Source organism: Siniperca chuatsi, linkage group LG24 (assembly GCF_020085105.1).
Source record: "Siniperca chuatsi isolate FFG_IHB_CAS linkage group LG24, ASM2008510v1, whole genome shotgun sequence".
NCBI lineage: Eukaryota > Metazoa > Chordata > Actinopteri > Centrarchiformes > Sinipercidae > Siniperca > Siniperca chuatsi.
The window spans coordinates 17,274,239-17,300,814 of record NC_058065.1 but is presented as its reverse complement, the minus strand read 5'-3'; the positions used below and the strand labels follow the sequence as shown (position 1 = coordinate 17,300,814).

The 26,576-nt window shown below is 41.6% G+C and overlaps 1 protein-coding gene across 2 annotated transcripts in view; it reads right to left on the bottom strand.

Moving 5' to 3' along the window:
- Positions 1-26,576, bottom strand: part of nlgn4xa (neuroligin 4 X-linked a) — a 163,786-nt gene that overhangs the window by 3,725 nt on the left and 133,485 nt on the right. For both annotated transcript variants that reach the window (XM_044187937.1, XM_044187938.1), the window contains 2 exons: positions 20,144-20,329; positions 14,989-15,778 (listed from right to left, as the gene is read on the bottom strand). In XM_044187937.1, coding sequence (XP_044043872.1) covers positions 14,989-15,778; positions 20,144-20,329 — 976 coding nt within the window. The remainder of the gene's footprint in view (positions 1-14,988; positions 15,779-20,143; positions 20,330-26,576) is intronic.

Below are 26,576 nucleotides of genomic sequence, written 5' to 3'. Positions count from 1 at the left end.
TACAAAATAAAGATTAGTATACATAGGCTACTCTTTACAATCAGCATGTTGAAGTATAGAATATAATAGAATAGACATTTTGTCCACTTACGTGGAAATTCGTCTTTGGCTTCACAGACATACATACACTTAAAACCTTCCTCTGCCATGGGTTTGAATACATGAGATAAATACAATAAATAAGTGGGCCTGTAATAACAAATGGTTGGGATGAAAGTGCTAAAATAATAACAACAAATAAATATCTTAAATAGACATAATGAAAATAATATCAATAAAAAGTCTGAATGAAACACATGTGACATGCTATGGGACACAGCATATGTAACCTACATGTGAGCTTGTATGGAAGTCCAGGGCTGCCAATATGTAAATGAATTAATTTAATCACATTAATAATAATAATAATAATAATAATAATAATTTAATGCAAACTTGTCTTTTCAAGTTTGACAAAACTAATAACTAATTATTGCCAAAAATGAAAATGAATGAAAACAAAAAACACTGCCACAATGATAATGAACTTGAATGTAAAATTGCCTTTCATTCAAATTTTTTTGAAAAATTAAATTGGTGTGTGATTAGCAGACTACTGAATCTTAAACCATTGCAATTGTTCAGGCACAAACATACACACTGTTGCAGTGTTTGCTGTCATCAGTCAGCAGCAAGTAAACTTAAACCCAAGCTTTTTCCATAAAAGTGCAATCCAATGGAACAGCGTATTCAAGCAGCGTTTCAACTGATCACTTAATGCTGATATAGTATTTGATCTTAGCGCCTGTTGTGTGTAAGCCAACTGATAAAAGACAACATTTTGGGACAGATCTCTCTCTTTTAAACTGTTCATTTAATCACACTGAAATGTAGCTGTTAGTACTTAGCCAAAAGGATTTCATGTCAGGCTGGAGATCAGTGTCATAAGCAAACAGCAGATCCATATATCAGGGAACAGTCTGATCCAAACCATTGGTTCTTTTGCAGGATAATCATCCGGAGTGCAGCGATGCATCGAGTCAGAGGAATCAGCTGAGTTAACATCTGAACCCTATAGAGTCTGGAGTTTGGTTGGTGTTGCTGGTTTGAAAGGATCTTAACTGTGTACAAACCAGGAGCTTGTCCAAGCAATAGAGGTCTTTTGGGAGACAACGCTGACCCAAGATTTCTCAAACAAAGTAATCACAGTTTTTGGAAGGTTGTTCCACTGATTGTGTAAAGGAGGGCAGAGAGGGGAGTAAATCTGCAAACAAAACAACAGACCACACACTTTTTGTGCTACAGGGCCACTACTTATTTGCTAAAATAAAACAATTACAGGCCCAACTGCTCTCTCTTTTATTTTTAGAAAATGTTCTTTGATATTATATGTTGGGATCCTCAGTCCTCAGAGCCACCACTCTTCTTAAAGAAGAGAAATGATCACCATTCAATTGAATGAGTCTCATATGACATACTAAACTATCAATTGGGAACTAAAATTAATAATTAAATTAATCACCAGAATTACCATCAATAGCTAGCTAGAGTTCAACATAGAAGAGGTTGGCAAGTTATTTTGCACTTGTGCAACATTAAAGAAACCAACATGAGTATCCACAAACATTTATTAAAAGATAAACAAAGCAAAAACGCACCACATTAAGTCTAACTCTAAATGCACTAAACTACAGAACAAAGTGTGTGTGTGTGTGTGTGTGTGTGTTTGTCCAAAATGGCTGCTTGGGTCCAAGATGGTGTCAAACAAAGAAATCTCACTCAAAATTGAAGTATATGTGTGAATTGTATAGGATAAACGGTGCCAAGTTAGAAAGAGGATAGTTAGTTGAATGCAAGACCCTGTGTCTATGTGAACATCACTAACATCAACTTAGGTTAGTTTGGTAGCCACATGCTAACAGTGATAACACATCACAACAATAAAACTCTGTCCTGTGCTTAGCTGTGTACTCTGCTATGCTATGTTATGCCTAGTTATATGTGTGGTGGTTACATTACCAGTCCATAAAGGAAGATGTTGCTTTGAAGTTGCTGGTGGTCCCATTGGATTAGCCAGGCAGGGAGGAATGTTGGTTCCGATTAAAGAAATCCGTGCTGTGCAGTTTGTTTGTGCAGATGGAAGAACCTGGAGTGAATCACTTTGCTCAGGTTCACTCTATATTCCAGCACTTGTATGTATAGGGTCTTTGTTGTTTTGTATAGCCTATAAATATATAATTTGTGTGAGCACAACTTTCACACGCTCACTAAAGTAATTGAGACAAAGGATCTTATAACCTGTGCCTGCCTGACTTCCATAAGCCTTTTTTGTATTTTCACTTTTTACCATTAAATTTCACCAGCTCTGCCTCTGTGTTTGGGTCCTAGTCTCCTGTGTTCTTGGTTGTCCTGCACACTCCCTTGACAGTATGAACTGGATGTTTTGAGGAACAGCTGTATGATTTATCTTACACTCTCCTATGCCTCAACGGGAGTTGCAGGAGGGGCCCTAGTAGGGAGTATAAAGAGTCACGCAGAGAAGTATCAGCACCCCTGATCCTCAGCCTTTTAGCCCCCTGCCCTTCACCCTGCTAGTCTCCAGCCTCTGGCCTGGTCTACGCCTTGGTCTGCTAGTAGCCAGCCTTCACTCCAGCCTGCTTGCAGCCAGCCTTCACTCTGGCCTGCCAGCAACAAGCCTTCACTCCCAGCCACCCACCTACCAGCTACCAGTCCTGCTGCTCTGTCACTGGCCTCCAGCCCAACCTCCAGGGGGGTTCCGTCTTTGTTGTCAGCCTCTAAAGGAGTCCCACCACCTAGGTCACCGGCCATCTGCCTGTCCTCCAGAGCAGTTCTGTCTATGTCATCGGCCTCCAGCGCATCCTCCAGAGTGGCTCTGCTCATCTGGTCGTCCTCCTGAGTGGCTCCATCTGCATCGTCAGCATCCATGGAGTTGTCAGGACCTACGCAGACCTTCGGCCCTGCCTCCTGGTCATCCTCCAGACCTGCTTCGCCCATCTGTCCAGCCCCCAGGCCGTCTGCCTGATGTCATCTGCTCTGACCCTGTCCAGCCCTCTGTTCTTCATTGTCCTCTCTTTGTGTCAAGCATTCCAGCCCTTTCCCCAGAGTTTCCCAGTGTTCTTGGATTACTTTGTTTCTATATATTTTGCCTGATTTGTTGGACTTGGATCTCCTGCCTGCCCCTTTGGGTTTGTTTGCCTTTTGGATTGCGTATCTGGTTTGACCTGTGCCTGCCTGACTTCCGTAATCATTGGAGGTCACCAGCTCTGCCTCTGTGTCTAAGTTTTGGCCCTATTCCTGTGTTCTTGGTTACCCTTAAATTGAGACTATGTAACTACAATAACACACGACTCCTCTCATTGCAACATATATCCAACAAACTCTTTTGATCACGACGGTGTACTTAACCCTTGTTCACTCTTTTGCTGCAATGCCTGTTGTCACAGTGCTCACCTGAAGCTATGCTGAAACTCGCTGCTACTGCTGTTGCTGCTGTTCATATAGCATTTCATAAGCCCCGCATCCGACCTATAGGCTCTGAGTCTAAATTCCCAAGGCGGTGGAGTCATCATCCTTACTCCCCACTCCCTGCTATGCTGAGTTTGGTATTTCCTTGTAGGGAGTGACGAAGTCAGAGCAACTGAACTGACTCAGTAATGTCAGTTACACATTTATCTAAAGTTTGCTAACATTAGCCTCCATAAGCTAGTGGTCAAATCAGATCAGATTGTGTTCTTTTTTCTTTCAAAAGATACCTTGTCACGCTTTGAGCAGACAATAACCTACTTTAGTTCATAAAAGCGATTCCTGTGGTTATCCAAATTTCAAGAAACAAATGAGTGAGCTCCTTTACTTCATGTTGCAATCAGCTTAGATAACTGACTTCATTGCCTACCGAAGCTTAGGCAAATAATTGTAGGTGCAGAAATAAACTGTTACAGCATAAAATAATGGTTCATTATCACTTATGTAATCTCCCAAGCTTCATTCTAATGCAGAAGCAAAACTTTTAAGCCTGGATATCAGATGGATACATTGCACAAACAAAACAGAAATGACAAAAATGTGACACCATCATCAATGACATTTATAATTGACAGAATAAATGCTGTATTTATTCTGTACTATTGTAATATTGTATTTTGTTAATATGGACCCCAGAAAGAGTAGTATTTGCCAATGTAACTATGGGGAAGATATTAAAAGTAGGGCAAACACATTGGTTCAAAATGTACACCTCATATTCCTAATACCTCATTAAAAAAGGTCTGCCCTCCAACTGGTGGCTACATATGGAACCATAAATAAGGCACTGATAACATGTGGTGGGCCTGTCATCTCAGTGCTAACATATGCTGGAACAATATGCCACGCTTCTGCCACTGAATTTGCTAAAAAATCTGTTGATAATAACAGTGACTCTTGCCATAGGTTTAAGATGCTAAATCTGTATATAGTACAGGGACACTAGAAACCATGCAAGGGGCAATAGCTAATTAGATTAGAGGCACAAAATAATAAGTAGGTTCAGGGAAGCAGGTGTGGAGACTGCAGGCTGCTCCCATACTAAAGTCTATGGTGCTTTGTGTGCTCTCTCAATGTGTCTGAGACTGTATCCTTGTGGCTTTGGTAAGCCAAACCTGTGGTTTTACTTAAAACTATGTTTTATTTAAATTTTAGTATTTTCATTGTTTAGGTACTGTAGGGGTGCAAGCACCCTGAGGTATTGTTTTTAATCATTGTGATATGGTGGGTCTCCTATAACTTTTATTGTGGATAGAAAAGCTGAAAAGAGATATTGTCAGCTGGTGCAGAGGTAATGTATTAATTTAGTATTGCAAATTATCAAAATCTGTAACGGTCCTCTGTTTAAAGGCAGAGCACTGCCTGCTGTTTATTTAAGTATTATTATTATTTTAGTATTAGTCTTGGTATTTATCTTACAGTTTTTAGTGTTAATTTTAGTATTGATTTTATATAGTTTAGGGTTTTAATTCTCCCTTTGTTTCTAGTACTGCGGCCGGTGGTGGCCTCCAGTCATGGGTGTGGTTGGGGTGCTGGAAGTTCACTAACTTTGATGGTGATATGGGTTGTGGTGGCACATCTTATTAGTTATTAGTATGTGTTATATTTTTCACAGGTAGAATACTCCCAGCGCTCCATCAGTGGGTCAGGGATAAACAATAAGGATTGCCCTATTGCCCAGGGTAAGTAAAATGCCATGTTGGGCAAGTAAATCCAGCAACTCACTTACACGATTGGGCAAGTGGTAAAAAATAATTGAACACATGTATTATTCCGGAGCTGATGATGGAAGTAGCTATCTCTGTTGAGCGTTGCACATACCGATCGGGCACTCAAGAGTAGGGATGGATACTGAAGCACGGTATTAAACGAGCCCCAGAGCTAAATCATTAAAGACCGTAGTATTATCACGCCCGCTGCAGCCTCATTTCCTGCTGTCTGCGTCAGGCTGAGCTCCTCCACACACACTGACACACGTAGCGCAGCGGTCAGCAAAACAGACAGGCAACGGTGGAGATTACTCAAGTTGACAACTATGCTCATTACTGTAAGTAAATGCAATAAAACCTCAGCGAGTAAAAAGCAATAGTCCTACTTTATCAATACACGTGTTCAACAAGCATAAACATGTCATGTAGAAAGCTATATTTTAATCTGCTCTGTCTGCAGTCTTTCTTGTTTCACACAAACACAGCGTGCTAGATCAGCTAATAGTGAATTGTTACAAACAAAGCTGTCTGTATGTAGTCTGTTTAGCTTAGTTTGCCACAAATCTTAAAATCTGCCAAATTCTTATAAACTTACTGCTGGCTAAGACAAACCAGCGCCTGCTCCCTCTACCAGCGATAACTTTCAGTGAATCACAGCAGCAGCAGAGGGAGAAGGACAGAAGACAGACATCTCATTATTTTGATGTCAGAAATATGATTTATTTTAGATTTGTTTCCAGTGAGATATTATTGAGTTTATATAGTGATTTTGTTGTTGTAAACACTGTTGCTGCTCTAGAAAAAAAATTTGTTATATTTAAAATGTTCAATTCTAATCCTGTTCTGAATATATTCTTTTTTAAAACAATATATTTTTAAAAAAGCAATTATTAGGTAATGAAAAAGAATTGATAAGCATATCAATAAGGAACCAAACCCGGCTGTGGTACGACTGTCTGTCCTTTGTGAAAAAAGCAGCTTGTATAGACTGCTGTATGACTTTTTCACTCAAACATACAGGTTAGAGCAGCGCTTTTCAGTCCTTTGACTATTATTTTCATTCAAGCTTAATTTTATCAGTTATTTAGTTAGTAATATTTTAGTCTATAAAATGACAGAATGTCTAACAGCCATCCAGAGCCTAAAGCAATGTCCTCAAATTGCCTATTTTGTCTGACCAACAATCCAAAAACCTAAATGTATTCAATATACAGAAATATGAAACTAGAAAGATGTAAATCAGCAAGTATTTGGTATTTTTACATGATAAAAAATATGTAATGTTTTAAACCATTAATTAATTAGTTATCAACATGTTCAATGGTTTAAAGAGTACTCCAGCTTTTTAATATATCACTTCGATAAAGTTGGGGGACTTGCAGGAGACAAATGAATAAATGAATTGTACAAACTGAAGCAGCAATGGCTGAGATATCCCAACTTTTAGTCCCTAGTATAGGTCAAACTGAACCCTATAATGTCAGACCTCGACTTTACTAACTTGTATCTGTGCAAAGTTTGTCACTAGAGTGGTGTTTTCACATTTCTCCACTGAAGGGGAGGTGGGAGATGTCTGTACACTTCCCTAATATCTGAGATTCACACACACATAATGCAACTCAACATATTTTTGTTATATCCTCCTGTCTGGTAAACACCCACATATTTTTAACTCTGTGACTTGAGTTTGCAATGCATGCTTTCTGTTATAAATGTGTAATCTTGAATCTCAAAACAACCCTCTGGATGTAATACCAATTGGTAAAAGTGGGTAACTGTCCAGGGCCCTGAAAGGCCCAAGCTTAATGTTTGTCAGCTGGTTGGTGCTTATTTAATAGAAAACTTATTTGAAAATATGTAGCACTAAAGAATAATATCAACTGACAAGATGAGGGCCTTAGATAATTAAGATAAGGTCCTGCTTCATTATCGGATCTTGAAGGGGGTCCCCTGTGTCAAAATCTAGTTTTAAGACCTTTTATAATTTAAGTTTTGTGGGTGGGGGAAGACAATGCTATGTCCCTGTTAAAACTTAAAATGTCCCATCACTACAACCTCCCTCTGGCCAACTGCCCCCTATGAAATCAAGGCGGATCAATGCTGTTCAATACTGATTTTCAGATTTATAAGCTGTATCAACATCTATGCTGTGCCAAAGATATTGTTAGGGAGTGAAAATCTGCTCTGTATTTTTTTGATATTTAAAAGGTTAGCTGACGCTAGCAGAAAACCATAGTCTGAATACCTCAGTTATACCTTAAGTACATCACATTGTTATTTGAATCACCTTAATCTAGAACATTAGCTCAGCAGCAGCTTGTTTTGTCAGTCTGTGAAATTAGTTAATTAGCTAACTGAATGAATAAATAAATAGTTATATTTTCGAGTCCGGTCATTTACATGACCCTCGTGGAATTATTCACACACTGATCAACAACCAACCAAACATTCTAATATTCCTGCTTCGATCCCGGCTTCCCCCGGCTTATTTGAACTGATGAGCAGTTTGAATGGTGTGAATGTGATGTGTAGTGTGAATGGGGTGAATGTGATATGTAGTGTGAAGTCCTTTGAGTAGTCAGAAGACTAGAAAGGCACTATATCATTTCAGATGATATTTATCTTCAGCTTTAATTATTAGATGACTTACCAGATGTTTGTAATTACTACCATAAGTAGGCAACTACATCACAGTCATCATTTAAGACAATGCCACTTATGAATATAATTATTAGGATGATGAAAAAGTCATTTTAGGTTTCACAGTAATGTAGTTATTGGCACTAAATGTGATCTAAAATAAATTGGTCTGTTTGTCTAGATACCTTGAATGAACTGTTTTGTTAATTCTCATTTCTTTAGTAATAAAAAAAAATAAGGAAAGAAGAAAGTCAACAGGTTGGAGTGAGTTTTGGAGAGCCAAACAGGAGATTGATTTTCAGCTCAGGAAGTATGAGGAGATTAATTAAAGAGAAGAAGAAATTAACTGCATTAAAGATAGTCTCCATATCCAGATGGAGGAGACTGAGAGAGTCCAAGTTTGGTTTCAGGAACAAAATGAGAAGATTGAAGCTGCCTTTAATGAGGTTAATGAAAAGACAAGGACTACCTTTGAGAACAGCTGGCAAAAGGCAGAGTGTGAGAGCTGGTGGAGCAGCAGGGAGGAAAGCATAGAGGAAATGAACGAAATCTGGGGAGCAGGTACGACAGGTAGAACTGGTGATTAGACAGTCAGATCACTAGACAAGGTGATCACCAGATTCAAGACAGATACGATGGCTCTAACTAAGGAACATCTGCAAACGCTGATCCAACTGAGCTGTAAGGATGACATTCTGAACCAGAGTGAGAAGGAGTGGAGTGGGATATGTGGCACTCTGCAAGAAAAGCTGGCCAAGAAGGAGGAGCAAGAAAAATATTTAATGAAGAAGGCAGATACAACAAAGAAGGAGATAGGAATCCTGGCTGCTGAATATCCAGCTTCAGGAATGCTTTGGAAGAAGAGAATTTAGGACTGAATCTCTGCCTTAATCTTTGTATTTCTTTCTGTATGTTAAGGGAATTGTAATGGGGGCAACAGTGGAATTAACCACTCAGAGCGCCGATGGGGAGAGGTACCTGAAATTAAGTTGTTTTTTATCTGCAATTTTCAACTGCAGAAAATAAACAGGAAGTTTGAAATATAGAGGGATAAGTAGAGATGTCCCAAGCCCATCCTGAAGACCAGTTCTGGTATGTACTGCTTTGGGAAATAGCCACAACTTGAAAGTCTATCACTGACAAAAGCTCTCCCCTTCTCCCGCCTACTCAGCTTTTATGTTACCAAACCAAAATAGTAGTAGTAGTACAATAGTAGTTGCTTTAAGCATTGTTTGTTTGATCCTTGCCATTTACACGCAGGCAGGATCCAGTACTCTCTGGGATTTTTACTGAATCTAAAGGACTGACAGCAGCCACATATGCACTTGTACTTACAGAAAACCATTTAATGGCGGACATTTTCTGCCACCGTGAGTACTTTAATACACGGGATAAAAAATGTAAAGTGCGGAAACAGGGAAGACGGGGAGGTGTCAGGCATAGGCTTACGCGTCTGAATCTCCACCGCATACCCCTTCCCTCGATACTTGCCCAGTCCATCGGGAACAAGGTCAACGAGATCCAAGCATGTCATTGGAGAAATTCAGAGACACATGCATCATGGCTTTCACCGAGACCTGGCTTAACTCTCAGTGGTTTTGGTGTGCCGAGATATTTTCCCAAATATTTGTTACTGTTGTGTACATACACTCCAAAGCCAACGCAAAGAATGCAGTGACAGCTGTTCACAAGGTTAAACAAAAGCTACAGTCCCTCTCTCCTGATGCCCCTTGTCTCATCCCTGGCGACTTCAATCATAGTAACCTGGAATCAATGAGCAATTTATATCAATACATTTCTTGCCCTACCAGACTGAACAAAGCTATCAACCTATGTTATGGTTCAGTCAAAGGTGCGTATAAGTCTGTAGCTTTGCCCCCTCTCGGCTCTTCCGATCACTATCCTTCTTACTCCAACCTACAAGCCACTCCTCAAAAGGGGTAAAGTAGCCAACAGAGAAGTGGAGATGTGTACTGGAAATGTTATTGAAGAACTAAAGGTAGCCTTTGAAAGCACAGACTGGAATGTTTTAAAATAATTCTACTACTGATCTTGATGAGAGAGCTGAGGTTATATCCTCTTATCTAAAAGATGCAATCATCCCATCCAAACGAGTGAAGGTGCTTCCAAATAAAAAATCCTGGATAAATAAAGCAGTGAAGAATGCACTGCACAGGAAACATCATGCCTTTCTACATGGTGAGGATGGGGACAAGGCAGAAGCTAAAAAAGAGGCCAGATTTGAAATTGGGCTAAACTCCAATATAAAAGTAGAATAGAAGAGAAATTTCATAGCAACGACCTAAAGACAGTGTGGGATGGCATGAAAGCCATGACAAGCCAGGACAATATAAATAATAGGTCAATCACCATTGATGGTTTTGATTCAAATTCAGAGCCAAATGCACGGAATGATTTTTATTTACGTTTTAATGATGAACATGATTTATGTGCATAGTGACCTGTTTGATATGTTGAGTGATTGTACTGCCACCTCTCAACCTACATGATGATGCTATTACTACTTAATTTGTATAAGCTTCTCAAGGGTACAAAAACTCCAACCACACATTTTAGTTAGTAAACTACTGTCTACCTTTAATCTTGATGCAGGTATGGTGAAATGGGTACTGGACTTTTTAACATGTAGACCCCAGGCAGTCAGGGCTAATGGTGCTCTATCCCACAAGCGATTTTCATCCACAGGCTCACCCCAGGGGTGTGTCCTGTCCCCATTATTATATATTCTATATACAAATGACTGTGGGAGTAACTACGATGACAGGCATCTCCTGAAGTTCGCAGATGACACTATTTTAATCAGTCGGCTCCAGGATGTAGAGGTTGATTATGGGCCAGTTGCGAAAGACTTTGTAGAGTGGTGCGACAACCACTTTCTGAAGTTAAATGTTCACAAAACTAAAGATATGACCATCGACTTCAGGAAACCCTCTAACTCAACCTTTCCAATTATAATCATGTGCTCACGTGTTGAGATGGTTGAGTGCTGGGAACACTGATTGACAAAAACTTGAACCATGACCTCAACACATCTGCAATCTGCAAAAAAGGGCCTGTAGAGACTTCACTTTTTGCACAGACTGAATACTTTTAATGTGGACAAGACATTGATGGCTTAATTTTACAAATCCTTTATTAAGTTCATTTTAACTTTTGTTTGATTTCTTGGTATAGGAAGCTCACAGTGCAAAAAAAAATCATTTGGTTGTAGCCAGCAAAATAATTGTCACGCAACAGCTTTCTTTGGCAGAGATACATGACAAATTCTGCGTAAAGCACAGTCAATCTCTGACCACCCTCACTAGGAGGAATTTGTTCTTCTCCCTTCTGATACAATTTCCCTTTGTTCCAAGTGCAATAAATGCGCTTAATTTGTGCTGAACCCTGACCACACTGCTCAGCAGCACTTTACCATGGCTAACATTCCAGTGGTTTGATTTTTAACAGATACATCTTTTTTCTTATCACAATAGGTAAAGTAAAACATTGAATTATTTCATAATTTATCAAATTGAACATTTTACCATTGCTGCCACTAACCATGTCAATAAATTTTGCCCTGCCACTGGACGAAGAGCAGACCGCTGTGCTGTTTTGTGATGCAGTGTTAATTTAGTCAATGAAAACTTGACAAAAACTACATTTACAATTGCAATTACATTGTTCCTCAACGAATAAAAACTAAACCATAATGTGAATAAGCTATATACTGTTAATCATTGAGCCCTCCTCAACAGCACACCTGGGGCCAGAAAAGCTCTACACATTGCAGAGAGAGTGGTAGGAACAGGAGGTTAATAGGGGCCCAGCAGCTAATTTTTGCCCCTTGAACCAATGACCCAAGGTATTTCTAAAATCCTTGCCACGTCCATGTTCAGTATTATCCCAGAATAATAGCAACAACACACCCATACCTGTCATGGACACGGACACGGCCAGGCTCCATGGTAATCCGATCACAGCGCACTACCTCACCAGAGTACTAATCACACATACCTGCTCCCTCATCAGCACCTCATCACCACTAGGACAAAGGCACACTCTCCTCAGCCAGTTGTCCGGTCTCGTTGATACTAAGGACTCTTCCCATTGCCTTCTGATGCTTTTGGATTACTTTCCTGATCTACGCCAGTGTGTTCTTCCACTCGGTACGGCTGCATCTCGCCGCATACGAAGATACCACAATCAGAGTCACCACTCGTATGCAGGCGTGTTTAGAAGAACACCAGGGCCAGTCGTTATCCACGCCATCCCTCTGCCAGCCAGACATTAGGAGCCCTCCAGAACCAGACCACGAACCCATGCAGCTGGAGAATAACAGACCAGCAGAGGTGGTGATCCCGGGGCTTATGTTTGTACTGTGGCGCTGCTGGGCATGCCATATCTTCCTGCTCCATCCGTCCTCCTCGGCCTATGGTGAGCGCCATCCTTCCATCGTTTCAAAGAAAATGAAGCCCCTCTCCACTGTGGTAACACTTATTACTCCTGTTGTCTCCACCCCAGTACATGCCCTCATCGACTCCGGGTCAGCCGGCAACTTCATCTCTGGTGCCCTCTGCCGCCAGCTCAACCTCAGGAGTACACAGAGGAGGCATTAGCTCAGGGTTACATCTGGCCTTACACTTCCCCTGTGGTGTCCAGCTTCTTCTTCATGGCCAAAAAGGATGGAGACTTGCGGCCTTGTGTTGACTACCAGGTTGTGAACAGGATCACTGTTAAGTTCCGCTATCCTCTTCCCCAGCTCCGTGGTGCCACTGTCTACACCAAGTTGGACCTCCGCAGCGTGTATAACCTCATTCGGATATGTGAGGGGGACGAGTGGAAGACTATCTTCGAGACTCCAACCGGACATTATGAGTACCTTGTCATGCCGTATGGCCTGGCCAACTCTGTATTCCAGGAGGTGCTGCAGGAGTTTCTCCACAAGTTTATCTTGGTCTACATTGATGACATACTGATCTACTCCCGGAGCATGGTCGAACATAGCCACCACGTTGTAGAGGTCCTGAAACGCCTGAGGGAGTTCCAGCTGTTCCTCAAGGTGGAGAAGTGCACCTTCCACCAACCCTCATTGCAGTTCCTTGGTTACAACATCAGTAGCAGTGGCATCCAGATGGACAAGGGGAAGGTAGGAGCCATACGGAACTGGCCCACTCCATCCACCATTAAGGAGCTCTAAAGATTCCTCGGATTCTCCAATTTCTATGGAAGATGCATACAGAACTACAGTTGCATCGCACAGCCGCTAACCAACCTACTCCGTAACAAGCCCGAGGTTCTGTCCTGGTCACCCGCCGCCGCCGCCTTCAACACCCTGAAGGAGGCATTCACCAGCACCCCACTGCTGGTTCATCCTGACCCCAAGAAGCCCTTCGTTGTGGAGGTAGACGCCTCTACCACAGGGGTAGGAGTGGTACTGTCCCAAAAGCAGGGCACCCCAGCCAAACTCCATCCGTGTGGCTTCTTTTCCCGGAAACTCAGCCCGGTGGAGAAGAATTACGACATTGTCAACAGAGTACTCCTAGCCATCAAATTGGCCTTGGAGGAGTGGAGGCATTGGTTGGAGGGTGCTAAACATCCCTTTACGGTGCTCAGGGACCACAACAACTTGGAGTACCTCATAGATGTCAAAAGATTAAATCCCAGTCAAGCTCGCTGGGCACTGTTCTTCACATGGTTCCACTTCAGCATCTCTTCTCTCAAGGTGTGTGAAACAAAAACGTGATCTAAATATAAAGAGCAAGCAAATCCTCTCATCAAATCCAGCACTGCCGCAGCACCAGGGGAGGATTTGACTTGTTTTATTAACTTCCACTTGATCTCTTTGACTCATGAGTTAATCAATAACACACTAATCATATCGGTCGGTTTTCATTCCCTTTATTCACAGGCTTATTGCATTGTCACTACATGCTAGGCATGTCATATGTTATTTTCAGAATAAGTTAGACTTCTCAGATGTCTTCATTTGGCATGTCAGTGGTACTATATACGTACTAAGACATGGAAAAAAAGTGATATTCAATTTGAAACAATTTGTATTTTTTCACAGGTTTTCAACACCGTATACCAGGCATAGAAGAACCATGTTGATAGGACATTCTTTGTTAAAGCACTGTTAAAAAACAAATATAAAGGTAATATTCTTGGATTTTGTCACTCCTATAGTTTTTCTCTTTTTCATTACGCTGCAGAGTTTATGGTTGCATATCCGTGTAGTCCAAAGTGCCCAGTTATGTCTAAAACCACAATTCATCAAGATGATTCAGATGATTAGAAGTCAAGATTTTGGCATTAGCTATATCCATGTAACCTATTGAGATCTAAAGTCCATTAAGGTGGGCATTTTCTTACCCCATGGTCCTGAACCCTTACAAACTTAATGCAATGATGGTGAGCACTTCAGATCACAGTACATATGCTCAAAATCAGTAAGGGCACAGTCCACAAGCCCAGTGGGCAGACGTTTGGATTCAGCCATTAAGTCAGCTGTTGGCTATGCCTGAGGCCCCTTTTTTCCTAAAGCTTTTTAGATTTGACCAGTTTGCACAGTGTCTTCACCACCATAGCTTTACACTGTGCAGATTTGCTACTTAAATTGGTATTATATTAGTATATTATACTAGCAGTTCCTGTTTAGACTTTAAACATGGACCACATGTCATACAATCTAAACTGTTTTCTCTTTTATCCATCCGGAGATACAACAGAACAGCCAGAAATATGTAAGGACGTAAAGCCACATATAATTTTTTATAATTTTATTTTATTTCTAGTTTTTTATTTTATTGTTTGAATGGTTATTTTACCCCCAGATGGGAGCACTGTAATTTGATTTTATGGATGAATAATTTGTACCCTGAAACTTGCATGTATAGACAACAATCACTGGATTACTTCTGATACTAAAGCAGTACGTATTTAACTCAGTTTAGCTGGGTGACGACTCTAGGAAGAAGGGGAGCAATTTTAGACGTAAACACAAATGCTAAGGGTTATGTATCACATATACTTTCTGAATAGATTCTCATACGAATGATAGTATAGCATAAATAAAAATGCAAGAAAGGAAAGGACAAAGGAAGGGAGCACTCACCCTGTTTTGGCAAAGTTAGTCCAGTAAGTCATGACGACAGCACTCAGCATCACATCATTCTTGGAGAAGTTGCAGTTGAAGAGATCTGTGGGACCGATCATGGGGATTCCAAACACATACGGTACTTCATCACCGTGTGCCGAGTCGGCCCAACTGGGCTTCATGTCACTCTGACAGTGGTGGTAGAAAGCGTAGAAGTAGGTGGGTGAACCATACTGGGCATGGAGGTCAGCTGTAGCCACTGCTGGTGCCACCCACTGGTGGTCAGTGAACAGCGCCACCAGGGTCTTGCGCCGGGTCTCTGGGTTCTCCTTGTCTGCCCAATCTGTGTACATGAATTTGATGGTTTCGCGCAGAGTGTCCTTGCCCTCTGGGTAGCCATAGAGATGGTCCACAAAGTCTGACACAGCAAAGTCAAAATCGTTGGCAGACACCCCGTCCTCACTGTCCACGATGCCATCTACGAATTTAAACCCCTCGCCCTGATTGACCCCCAGCATGATATCGTAGTTGAGGAACTCCCCTTGCTCCATAAGGATTTGCGGGTCATCTGGGATGACGTCGCCATCAATCACAGGCCCAAAGGCGATGTGGTACTTTGCGGGTGTGATGTACTGCTCAATCAGCTCCTTGTAGTTCTTGTTCTGCAGGCACTCCACCAGGTCGATGGTGTCCAGCATGTTGCAGCCCACCTTCTCAGCCAGGGCTCGTGTGTACTTGGCAGGCTGGTAGTTGACCGCCCAGCTGGATAGTGCTGTGCCACTCTGGATGATAGCTTTCTGGAACAGATCTGAGATCGGAGTTGGTATTAGTGAAACACATACATAGACACGCACACAAATGCTGGCAGAAAAGAGTTCATGCTTCATGTTAGGTAAAACACATCAAACATTTGCTTTAGTTAAAAGCATGGAAATGGGTATAATTTTTGCTGCTTGGAAACAGTTATTTTTTATTTTGCGTTTTAATTTCAGAGTGATTGTTAAATTTTATGTTAACAGTTTTTTTATTATTAAAAGGACATAAAAAAGGTCTTTGGAGAAATATCAAAAATGTTATTTTTTTCTCTCAGCCTCTGAAGGGGCATGTCTATGTCTGTGTTTGATTGACAGTTAAGCCCTAACAGGCTGAGCTAGGGTAACAGACAGACAATGTACACAAACCTAAGCTGTTACAACCCATGGGCAGTTTTGAGGAATAAGGACCACACCAGCATCTAAACTGACCAAAATGACATTTGCAGGTAAGTTTTTAAGACATTTAATGTACTACAGCTGACTAGCTAATTTAAAATCTAGTCTACAAACTGATGTCACCAGTGTCCTTTTCCCTGGTGGACGTCTGAGGCTCTTGTGTTCTCTCAGCAGTTGTCTGGCTGTGATAGAATGGTAACATCACTGCTTTATGCAAATTGTTTAAAATGAAATCTAAACCTCTCATTGTGAAACTAATTAAGATCATTTGACGTTACATCTTTGTGTCCCTAATGAACAAACCGAAAAATAAAAGATATTTGCTTTTTATATGGCAAAAACATCTTAGGCAGTTTCCACATCCTGCCACTCAGTAAGTAGGCCACAATACACTAGGAACACTGGAGGTATGTGTATTTTTTTTGTTTCAGAGAGTGCTATTTATACTCATGCAAACACAATGTGGTGACTCAACCATGCTGACTTGAAAAGTATGTTTTGAGCACACAGCATACATTTCCCACAAGGCTTGGTTAGCAGTGTACAAGTTTTTACTGCTGCCTCTGTTAGTCAGATGTGGAGTATCAGTTAAACCTCAAATCGGATGTTAACTTCAAAACTATACATACAGAGTGACTGGTAGTTTTGACCTTGCTGATGCACAAGCTGATGTTACTCCTGTCTCCATGCCAGCTTTACAACAACAGAGCTCTAGTTTACAGGATCAGATGTAAAAAGGAGCATTACCTTTATTGGTGATGTATATACATCACCAATAAAGGTAATGCTTGGCAGGGCATAGAGTATTTGTCGACTCTCTCAGTCATAATTGCTGCTCATCAGAACATAAGGACTTTTATCTAAATGTAAAGTAAGCCATTCCTATTCCCTCAAGTACAAGATGACGAAAAATTAAAAAGACCTAATAACTGCAACAATTCAATTCAATTTTATTTATATAGCGGCATTTCATAACAAGCATTTGGCGACAGTGGCAAGAAAAAACTTACTTTAAGAGGCAGAAACCTTGGACAGAACCTGACTCAATGGTGGTTGGCCATCCGCCAAACAAGACCAAAAGAGCACATAGAAGCTATAAAGTAGCTGTAATTAAACCTCTTCTTAAAAGGCCCACTCTTGATCCAGGGGTTTTAGCCAATTATAGACCTATATCTAACCTTCCCTTTCTCTATAAGATCATTGAGAAAGCAGTCACTAATCAGTTGTGTCACTTTCTAAATAACAATAGTTAGGATAGGATTTTCAGTAGGGATTTAGAGTGCATCATAGCACAGAGACAGCACTGGTGAAAATTACAAATGACCATTTAATTGCATCAGACAATGGCCTTGTCTCTGTACTTGTCTTGTTAGATCTTAGAGCTGCGTTCGACAGCATTGATCATCACATCCTATTACAGAGACTGGAACATGTAATTGACATTAAAGGAGCTGCACTAAGCTGGTTTGAATCAGATCGATCTCACTTTGTACATGTTAACAGTGAGTCCTCCGTGCGCGCCAAGGTTAGTCACGGAGTTCCGCAAGGTTCTGTGCTTGGACCGATTCTGTTCACCTTATATATGCTTTCTCTAGGAAATATTATTAGGAAACACTCCATAAACTTTCATTGTTATGCGGCTGATACCCAATTATATCTATCGATCAAGAACCAGATGAAACTAACCAGTTAACTAAACTTCAAGCATGCCTTAAGCACATAAAGACCTGGATGACCTGCAATTTTCTTATGTTTGACTCAGACAAAACTGAAGTTATTGTACTTGGCCCCAAACACCTCCGAGACACATTATCTAAAGATATACTTACTCTAGATGGCATTGCCCTGGCCTCCAGCACCACCGTAAGGAACCTCGGAGTTATCTTTGATCAGAATTTATCCTTTAACTCCCAAATGAAACAAACTTCAAGGACTGCCTTCTTTCACCTACGCAACGTTGAAAAAAATCAGGCACATCCTGTCTCAACATGATGCCGAAAAACTAGTGTGTTTGTTACTTCTAGGTTGGACTATTGCAATTCCTTATTATCTGGCTGCCCGAATAAGTCCCTTAAGACTCTTCAGTTGATCCAGAATGCTGCAGCACGTGTACTGACAAGAACTAGGAAAGAGATCGTATTTCTCCAATATTAGCTTCTCTGCACTGGCTCCCTGTAAAATCCAGAAAAGAATTTAAAATCCTTCTCCTCACCTACAAAGCTCTTAATGGTCAGGCACCATCGTATCTTAAAGATCTCATAATACCTTATTACCCGACTACAACACTGCGCTCCCAGGATGAGGGGTTACTTGTGGTTCCTAGAGTCTTAAAAAGTAGAATGGGAGTTTTGGGTTTGGGAGCAGATACCGTCTCCACATTTAAGAGTAGGCTTAAGATTTCCCCTCTTTGATAAAGTGAGCCCTGAACCATCCCTTATTTATGCTGCTATAGGCCTAGACTGCAGGGAGACTTCCCATGATGCACCTCTTTCCTCTCTCTTTCTCTCCCTCTCCATCTGTATGCATTTTTATCCCATTACTGCATGTTACTAACTCGACATCTTACTAATACTGACATTATTTTTCTATAGCTGTCATTCCTATTATTATTATTATTATTAATTTATTAATATTAACGCTACAATTACATTTCTACTATTTTAAAAAATCTAGATCTAGGTGTTTGCATTGTGCCTTCCTCTCTCCCACCCCCCACCGACCCTCACCACCCTCACCGAGCCTTTTCCAAAACCTCTCTCTCTCTTTCGCTCTCTCTCTCGAATGGCCGCCCACCATTGAGTCAGGTTCTGTCCATGGTTTCTGCCTGTTAAAAAGTTTTTTCTTGCCACTGTCGCCAAATGCTTGCTCGTGGTGGGATTTGTTGGATCTCTGTAAATAATATTATAAAGATTACGGTCTAGACCTGCTCTATAGGAAAATTGCAATGAGATAACTTCTGTTATGAAATGCCGCTATATAAATAAAATTGAATTGAAACATTTTGAACCAAGGCTGTAGTCATGTCAACTTAAGTGGAGCCCAAGAAAAGTCCAAATCATAGCAGTTTCGAGAGGCCACATGGGCTCAAACCTAAGAAAAGACTAAGAGAAAAATATAAGTAAAAACCCCAAAAAACAGTGCCCATTTAATATTCTTCATTCTGTTTTTTTCTGTTGTTCATAGAGTCAACTGTGATAACTTTTATCACACCCATTAGATCATTGTGTTGCAAAGTAGTATTTTTGCGTGACTTGGTCACTTATTGTGTAGCATTAATATGCAAATTAAATTTCATGGCAGTTTGCCCAGTATATACTTTGTCAGCACTTGTACAAGAAAGCTCATGGGGGTCACCAAAAACACAAAGTTTTATCCACTACAGACCATGAATATCCGCAACAAATTCCATGAAAGTCTGGTCATGCATTAAAGTGTTCAAAAGGACATTTTGATCCTGTGGTTGAGCTAGACAAGAGAGGTCAAAGATTCCCCAAAAGCTCTAGGAATCTAGGACCATGATTATCTGTGCCAAATAAATGAATTCTTAGGCCTTGCCACTTTAACCACAGGAAAAAGCAACCGATTTCAGTTTTGTAACTTCAGCTAAGCATGAACTGCTTGTCTTTGCTTCTGGCTATAATTTCCTTCTCTACCGTTTTCAAATGGCAGAATATGTGAATCAGTCCAGACTTAAGTTTGCAATCACTTTAAGCTAGACTTTCAGAGCATAACTATTTAGTGTGACCAGAATTTAAATGTTGCTGTTCACACCTGCCTTAAATGAAACAAAACCAATGCTCCAGAGCTCAATGTGAACATGCTCTTGTTGTGAAGCCCACAAAATATTAAAGCATGATGAACAGATGCACATATATATCAGAAATGACAAAATGATGAACAGGCCCTTTGCGTGTGAGCATATTTCTGTGTGGTTATGCATGCTTGTGAGAAAGTAGACATACCTTCTGAGTAATGTGAGAGGGTGAGCAGGCTGACACATGATGCTCCGGCGCCTGAGCCAAAAATGGTCACTCTCTTTGGGTCTCCTTTGAAGGCCTGGATGTTTTCTTTGATCCACCTGAGAGCCTGAATTTGATCCAGCAGGCCGTAGTTGCCCTTGGCTGCCTGGTCTCCTGTGCTTAGAAACCCTAGATTGATGAAAACAAAGAAGAGAAAAGCAGATCTCAACTTTACTTCTGAAAGGTTTTTGGCAATGATTTAACAGACTGAGAGATCAAAATATTTTTATTTTTTGTATCCGGGAAGTGAAGTGCAGAGTACTGAGAGACAGACTAACACATTTTTGGTTTTGGTCATTTCATGGAATTTGTTGACAATGATCATTTATCGTTTAAATGATTTCAACTCTGTCGCTAGCTTTTTTTTTTACTTTTGACTCTCTTCAAGAGAGAGTATCTAATGTCCAAAAAGTTGCTATACTGGGATCTCAAAAGTCAATATTATTTACAGTTGTTTTGGTGATATTTTTTCAGTTTTACAAGCAGATTGAAAACAATTCTGCAGCTCATTTGTAAATGATGTGGTAACAGATACTTTGGGCCTGAGCATGGTTTTCATAACTGTACGCAACAAACCGTCTGAGCTGTATTTTGTATCTGTATTTCCTAAAAACCTGTAGACATGTGGGCTGGGGGGGAACCAAGAATCAAATTGCCGATCTTGTGATTAGTGGACGACCCGCTCTATCTCTAAGCCACAGCAGCCTAATGAGCTACCAAGACTTGAATAACAAAAAACGACACGTGAAAACACATCTCTTGAGAAATAAACAACGTTGCAATAATAATATAGTGGGAACCTATATGCATTGATTGTCCAGATGTGAAATCATTTTGGTGTAGAGTTGCATATGTACTATCTGATGTTATTGGAACTCATAATGCCACTATACCTAATGTTTTACTTCAGAATCAGAATCAGAAATACTTTATTGATCCCCGAGGGGAAACTCTTTTGTTACAGCAGCTCACTATCACGTCAGTGCACACAGGAATAAAAGTACTAAGCAAATCAGAATATAATAAACTATAATACAGGTAAGATAAATTAAGTACAAAGTGGGTATAAGTATAAAATTAAAATAAGTGTAAAGTACAAGGTGGATTTACCAGTTGATGAGAAGTATGTACGCTATAATAATCCAATGTAATAATACAAGTAGTAAGTAATAGTGTATGAACTGTCAAGTTAAGTGTAGCTTATTAAGATTATTATGGTGATTATTACGAGACAGTGGCTATTGCACAGTAGTAATAGAAGTATAACTAAATATCAATAAAAAGGGAATTTTTAACTGAAAAGAGTATGTTGCACAGCAGTATTAACACAAAATATTGCACAATCATGCCAAGTATTGCAGTGATGTTAATGATCAATGTCCAGTTTAATGACTTAGGGTCATATAGACTAACACTTAGAGGGAGGAGTTAAAGAGTTTGATGGCCACAGGCAGGAATGACTTCCTGTGGTGCTCTGTGGTGCTTTTTGGGGGGATGAGTCTTCCGCTGAAGGTACTCCTTTGTTTGACCAGCATGTCATGGAGTGGGTGGGAGACACTGTCCAAGATGGCATGTAGTTTGGCCAGCATCCTCCTCTCTGACACCACCGATAGAGAGTCCAGCTCCACCCCCACAATGTCACTGACCTTACGGATCAGTTTGTTGACCCTGTTAGCGTCCACTACCCTCAACCTGCTGCCCTAGCATGCAACAGCATACAGGACCACCACACTGGCCACCACAGACTCATAAAACATCTTCAGCATTGTCCGGCAGATGTTGAAGGACCTCAGCCTCCTCAGGAAATAGAGGCTCTGGCCCTTCCTGTAAACAGCTTGAATGTTCTTAGCCCAGTGCAGTTTATTGTCCATGTGTACTCCCAGGTACTTGTAATCCTCAACAATGTCCACACTGATCCCTTGGATGGAAACCAGGGTCACTGGTGCCTTGGCTCTTCGTAGGTTTACAACCAGCTCTTTAGACTTTGTCGCATTGAGCTGCAGATGCCACACCATGAGACAAAGTTCCCCACCACAGCCCTGTACTCAGTCTCATCACCACCACTGATACATCCTACCACAGCCGAGTCATAAGAAAACTTCTGAAGGTGGCAGGACTCTGTGTGGTAGCTAAAATCCGTGGTGTAGATGGTGAAGAGGAAGGGAGAGAGGACAGTCCCCTGAGGGGCCCCAGTGTTGCTGACCTTGCTGTCCGACACACAGTGCTGCAGACGCACATGCTGTGGTCTGCCAAATAGTCAACAATCCAGGATATGAGGGGGGCATCCACCTGCATCGCTGCCAGCTTCTCACCCAGCAGAGCTGGCCGGATGGTGTTGAAAGCACTGGAGAAGTCAAAAAACATGATCCTCACCATGCTTTCCGGCTTGTCCAGGTGGGTGTGGATGCGATTCAGTAAGAAGATGATGGCATCCTCAACTCCCAGCCGGGGCTGGTAGGCAAACTGAAGGGGGTCCAGGAGGGGTCTGACCATGGGCCGCAGCTCTTCCAGCACCAGTCTCTCCAGGGTCTTCATTATGTGGGAGGAACAAGGCAATATGTCTTCCACAGGGACCCTTTAAAGACTCAGGCTCAGATGGAAGACATGTTGAAGGACTCCACATAGCTGGGGGGCACAGGCTTTTAGCACCCTGGGGCAAACACCATCGGGGCCTGCAGCCTTGTTTGAGTGGAGTTTCATCAGCTGTCCTCTCACCTGGTCAGTAGTCAGACACACAGCAGAGATTACAGGCAGGGGAGGGGGGGAGTCATCAGTCTGAAAAGGGCCGTTAGCCTGAGAGCCAGTTGAGAGGGGAGTAGGACTCTCCCAGGAAGATGGAGGAGGGGGGAGCAGAGTACACAGAGGAGCTTGAGGGCCGACAGCAGCTGAGTTAGAGGGGGAATGAGCAGTAGCCAGTGTGTCATATTTGTTAAAGAACAGATTAAGTTTGTTGGCCCTGTCCAAGCTGCCTTCAACTCCTCTGCTGCCAGTCGGTCTGAAGCCAATGATGCTCTTCATGCCGCTCCAAACCTTTCTCATGTTGCCTGTCCTTGTGGTCGCAGGCTGCCTTTTAACCAGAGGCACATAGCAGGGTTTGAGGTGAACCAGGTTGTGGTCTGACCTACCCAGGGAGGGGAGGGGGGAAGAGCTGTATGCATCCTTAACGTTAGCATACAGCAGGTCCAGTGTCCTCTCCTCTCTAGTAGGACAACTCACATACTGGGTGAAATTAGTCAGTGTTGTTGAAACACTGACATGGTTGAAGTCACCCGAGATTAATATGAGTACACTTGGGTGTTGAGTCTGGAGTTGTGCTATGGCGGTGTGAATGGCGTTGCACACCGATGCCGGGTTAGCAGAGGGGGGGATGTAAACAGCCACAACAATGGCATGTGAGAATTCAAGTGGCAGATAATATGGCCGGAGTCCCACAGCTAACAGTTCAATGTCCGGGATACAGATACTCTGCTTGATATTAATGTGACCAGGGTTACACCATCTGTTGTTGACCAGAACAGCAAGCCCGCCGCCTTTCCGGTTACCGCTCCTGGTGTGATCCCTGTTGGCCCGAACAGTCTGGAAGCTGTCAATGGAAACGTTATGATCTGGGATATCCTGGTGTAGCCATGTCTCTGAGAAGCACATCAAACTACACTCACGGAACTCCATCTGACTCCGGGCTAACACCGTTAGCTCGTCCATATTATTCGCCAGTGATCTGACGTTGCCCATGATGAGAGAAGGCAGACACGGCTTAAATCTCTTGTTCTTAAGTCTCTTTTGTCTGCACCCCTCGCTCTTCCCTCGCTGCTTTGTTCCACCTCTGCATCCCCGGTGTGTCCTCCTCCAGATCTCAGTGGGGACATCGGTTGTCCTGGACGCCATGCCGCTCAGCTTCAGCGCAATCAGCTGTTCCCTGGTGTAAACAATGCGGCTAAACAGCTGATCTACAGCGGTGCCCTGACCGAGTAGCTGGAGAATTAGTTTCACAGTGAAAAAAGTACCAAAACACTTTCTACTCTCATTTTTGTAAAGAGCTCAAGTTTTGAAAAAGAAAAGCTAAAAGTTGGAAAAAGTAAGACGATGAGACGGAGCTACGGCAACAGGCAGCATGCACGTTGCATCTAAAGCTGTGCTAGTGAACGATTTAATATCAAATTATTATATTGACTTATTTTGTCTTACTGAAATCTGGCTGGTTCATGAAGAATATGTTAGCCTAAATGAATCCACTCCACCCTGTCATATTAATTCTCATATTCCTCAAGCCACCAGCCGAGGAGGTGGAGTTCCAGCCATCTTCGACTCAAGCCTGTTAATCAGCCCTAAACCTAAACTAAATTATAACTAATTCGAAAGCCTTGTTCTTGTTCCTTGTCTTTCACACCCAACCTGGAAAACACTACAGCCAATTCTATTTGTTATACTGTACCCCGAGCCTGCTCCTTATACTGAATTTTTATCTGATTTCTTGGTTTAGTTTTTATCAAGTTTAGTCCTTAAAACAGATAAAGTAATTATTTCAGGTGATTTTAATATTAATGTGGACATTGATTATGATAGCCTTAGTGCTGCGTTTATCTTCGCATCTTCTTTGATTGGCTTCTGTCAGAGTATACATAAACAGTTTTAACCACACCCTCAACCTTGTTCTGGTATATGGCATTTAAATTGAACATTTAATAGTCTTTCCACAGAATCCTTTTTAATTGGACCATTATTTCATAACTTAAACTCCTACACTAGATGTCTATCTGATAGTGCTGTAGCTAAATTTAAAGTCATGTTTCAACATAACAGAGGACTCCTATGCTAATTTCAGTCCCTCCCAAATTGATCATCTTGTTGGTAGTGCTGCAGGCTCACTGCGAACAACACTCAACTCTAATGCCCCTTTAAAAAAGAAATCTGGATGTCCTGCAATTTTCTGATGTTAAACTCAGACTACTGCGACGAGTTGGCCACTGTCCAGGGTGTACCCTGCCTAAGGCCCAAAGTCACTGGGATAGGCTCCAGTCACCCGCGACCCCTAACGGGACCAAGCGGTAGAAAATGGATGGATGGATGGATAAACTCAGACTAAACTGAAGTTAATGTACTTGGCCCCAAACACCTCTGGGACATTACCTAAAGATACAGTTACTCTAGATGGCATTGCTCTGGCCTCCAGCACCACCGTAAAGAATCTAGGAGTTATCTTTCATCAAGATTTATCCTTTAACTCCCACATGAAACAAACTTCAAGGACTGCCTTTTTTCACTTACGTAACATTGCAAAAATCAGGCACATCCTGTCTCAAAATGATGCCCGAAAAACTAGTCCATGGATATGTTACTTCTAGGTTGGATTATTGCAATTCCTTATTATCAGGCTGCCCCAATACATCCTTTAAAACTCTCCAGTTGATCCAGAATGCTGCAACACGTGTACTGACAAGAACTAGGAAAGAGATCGTATTTCTCCAATATTAGCTTCTCTGCATAATTAGCTTCTCATAATACCTTATTACCCCACTAGAACATTTTGCTCCCAGAATGCAGGGTTACTTGTGGTTCCTAGAGTCTCCAAAAGTAGAATGGGAGCCAGAGCCTTCAGCTATCAAGCTCCTCTCCTGTGGAATCAGGTCCCAGTTTGGATTTGGGAGGAAGACATCATCTCCACATTTAAGGCTTAACACTTTCCTTTTTGATAAAGCTCATAGTTAGGTCTGGCTCAGTTGAGTCCTGATCCATCCCTTAATTATACTGCTATAGGCCTAGACTGCCTAGAGACTAGCGATTGTAGCCTAGAGAGCTCCTCTCTTCTCCTCTCCCTCTCCATCTGTATGCATTCTTATCCATTAATGCATGTTACTAACTCTACATCTTCTCTCTCCTGTAGTTTTCTGCTTCCTCGTCTCTTTTGTCTCCTGACGCTTTCAGCAGGTATTTCTGCCTCCGGAGCTGTAGAGTCTGGATGTCATGCTCGACAACCGCTATTACAGTTATTATTATTATTATTATTATTAATAATAATAATAATAATACCATTACATTTATATATATATTTTAATTATATGTGGAATTTGCATTATGCTACTGTATGCTCTCTTTCCTCCTGCTTTCTCTCTCTCAACCCAACCGGCAGCGGAAGATGGCCACCCACCCTGAGTCTGGTTCTGCTCAAGGTTTCTGCCTCTTAAAAGGAGGTTTTTCCTTGCCACAGTCACCAAGTGCTTGCTCATGGTGGGCATTATGGGGTCTCTGCAAATAATATTATAAAGAGTACAGTCTAGACCTGCTCTGTAGGAAAAGTGCAATGAGATAACTTCTGTTATGAATTGGCCCTGTATATGTAATATGTATGTAAGCTTATGTTAGAATGTTTTATGTTCAG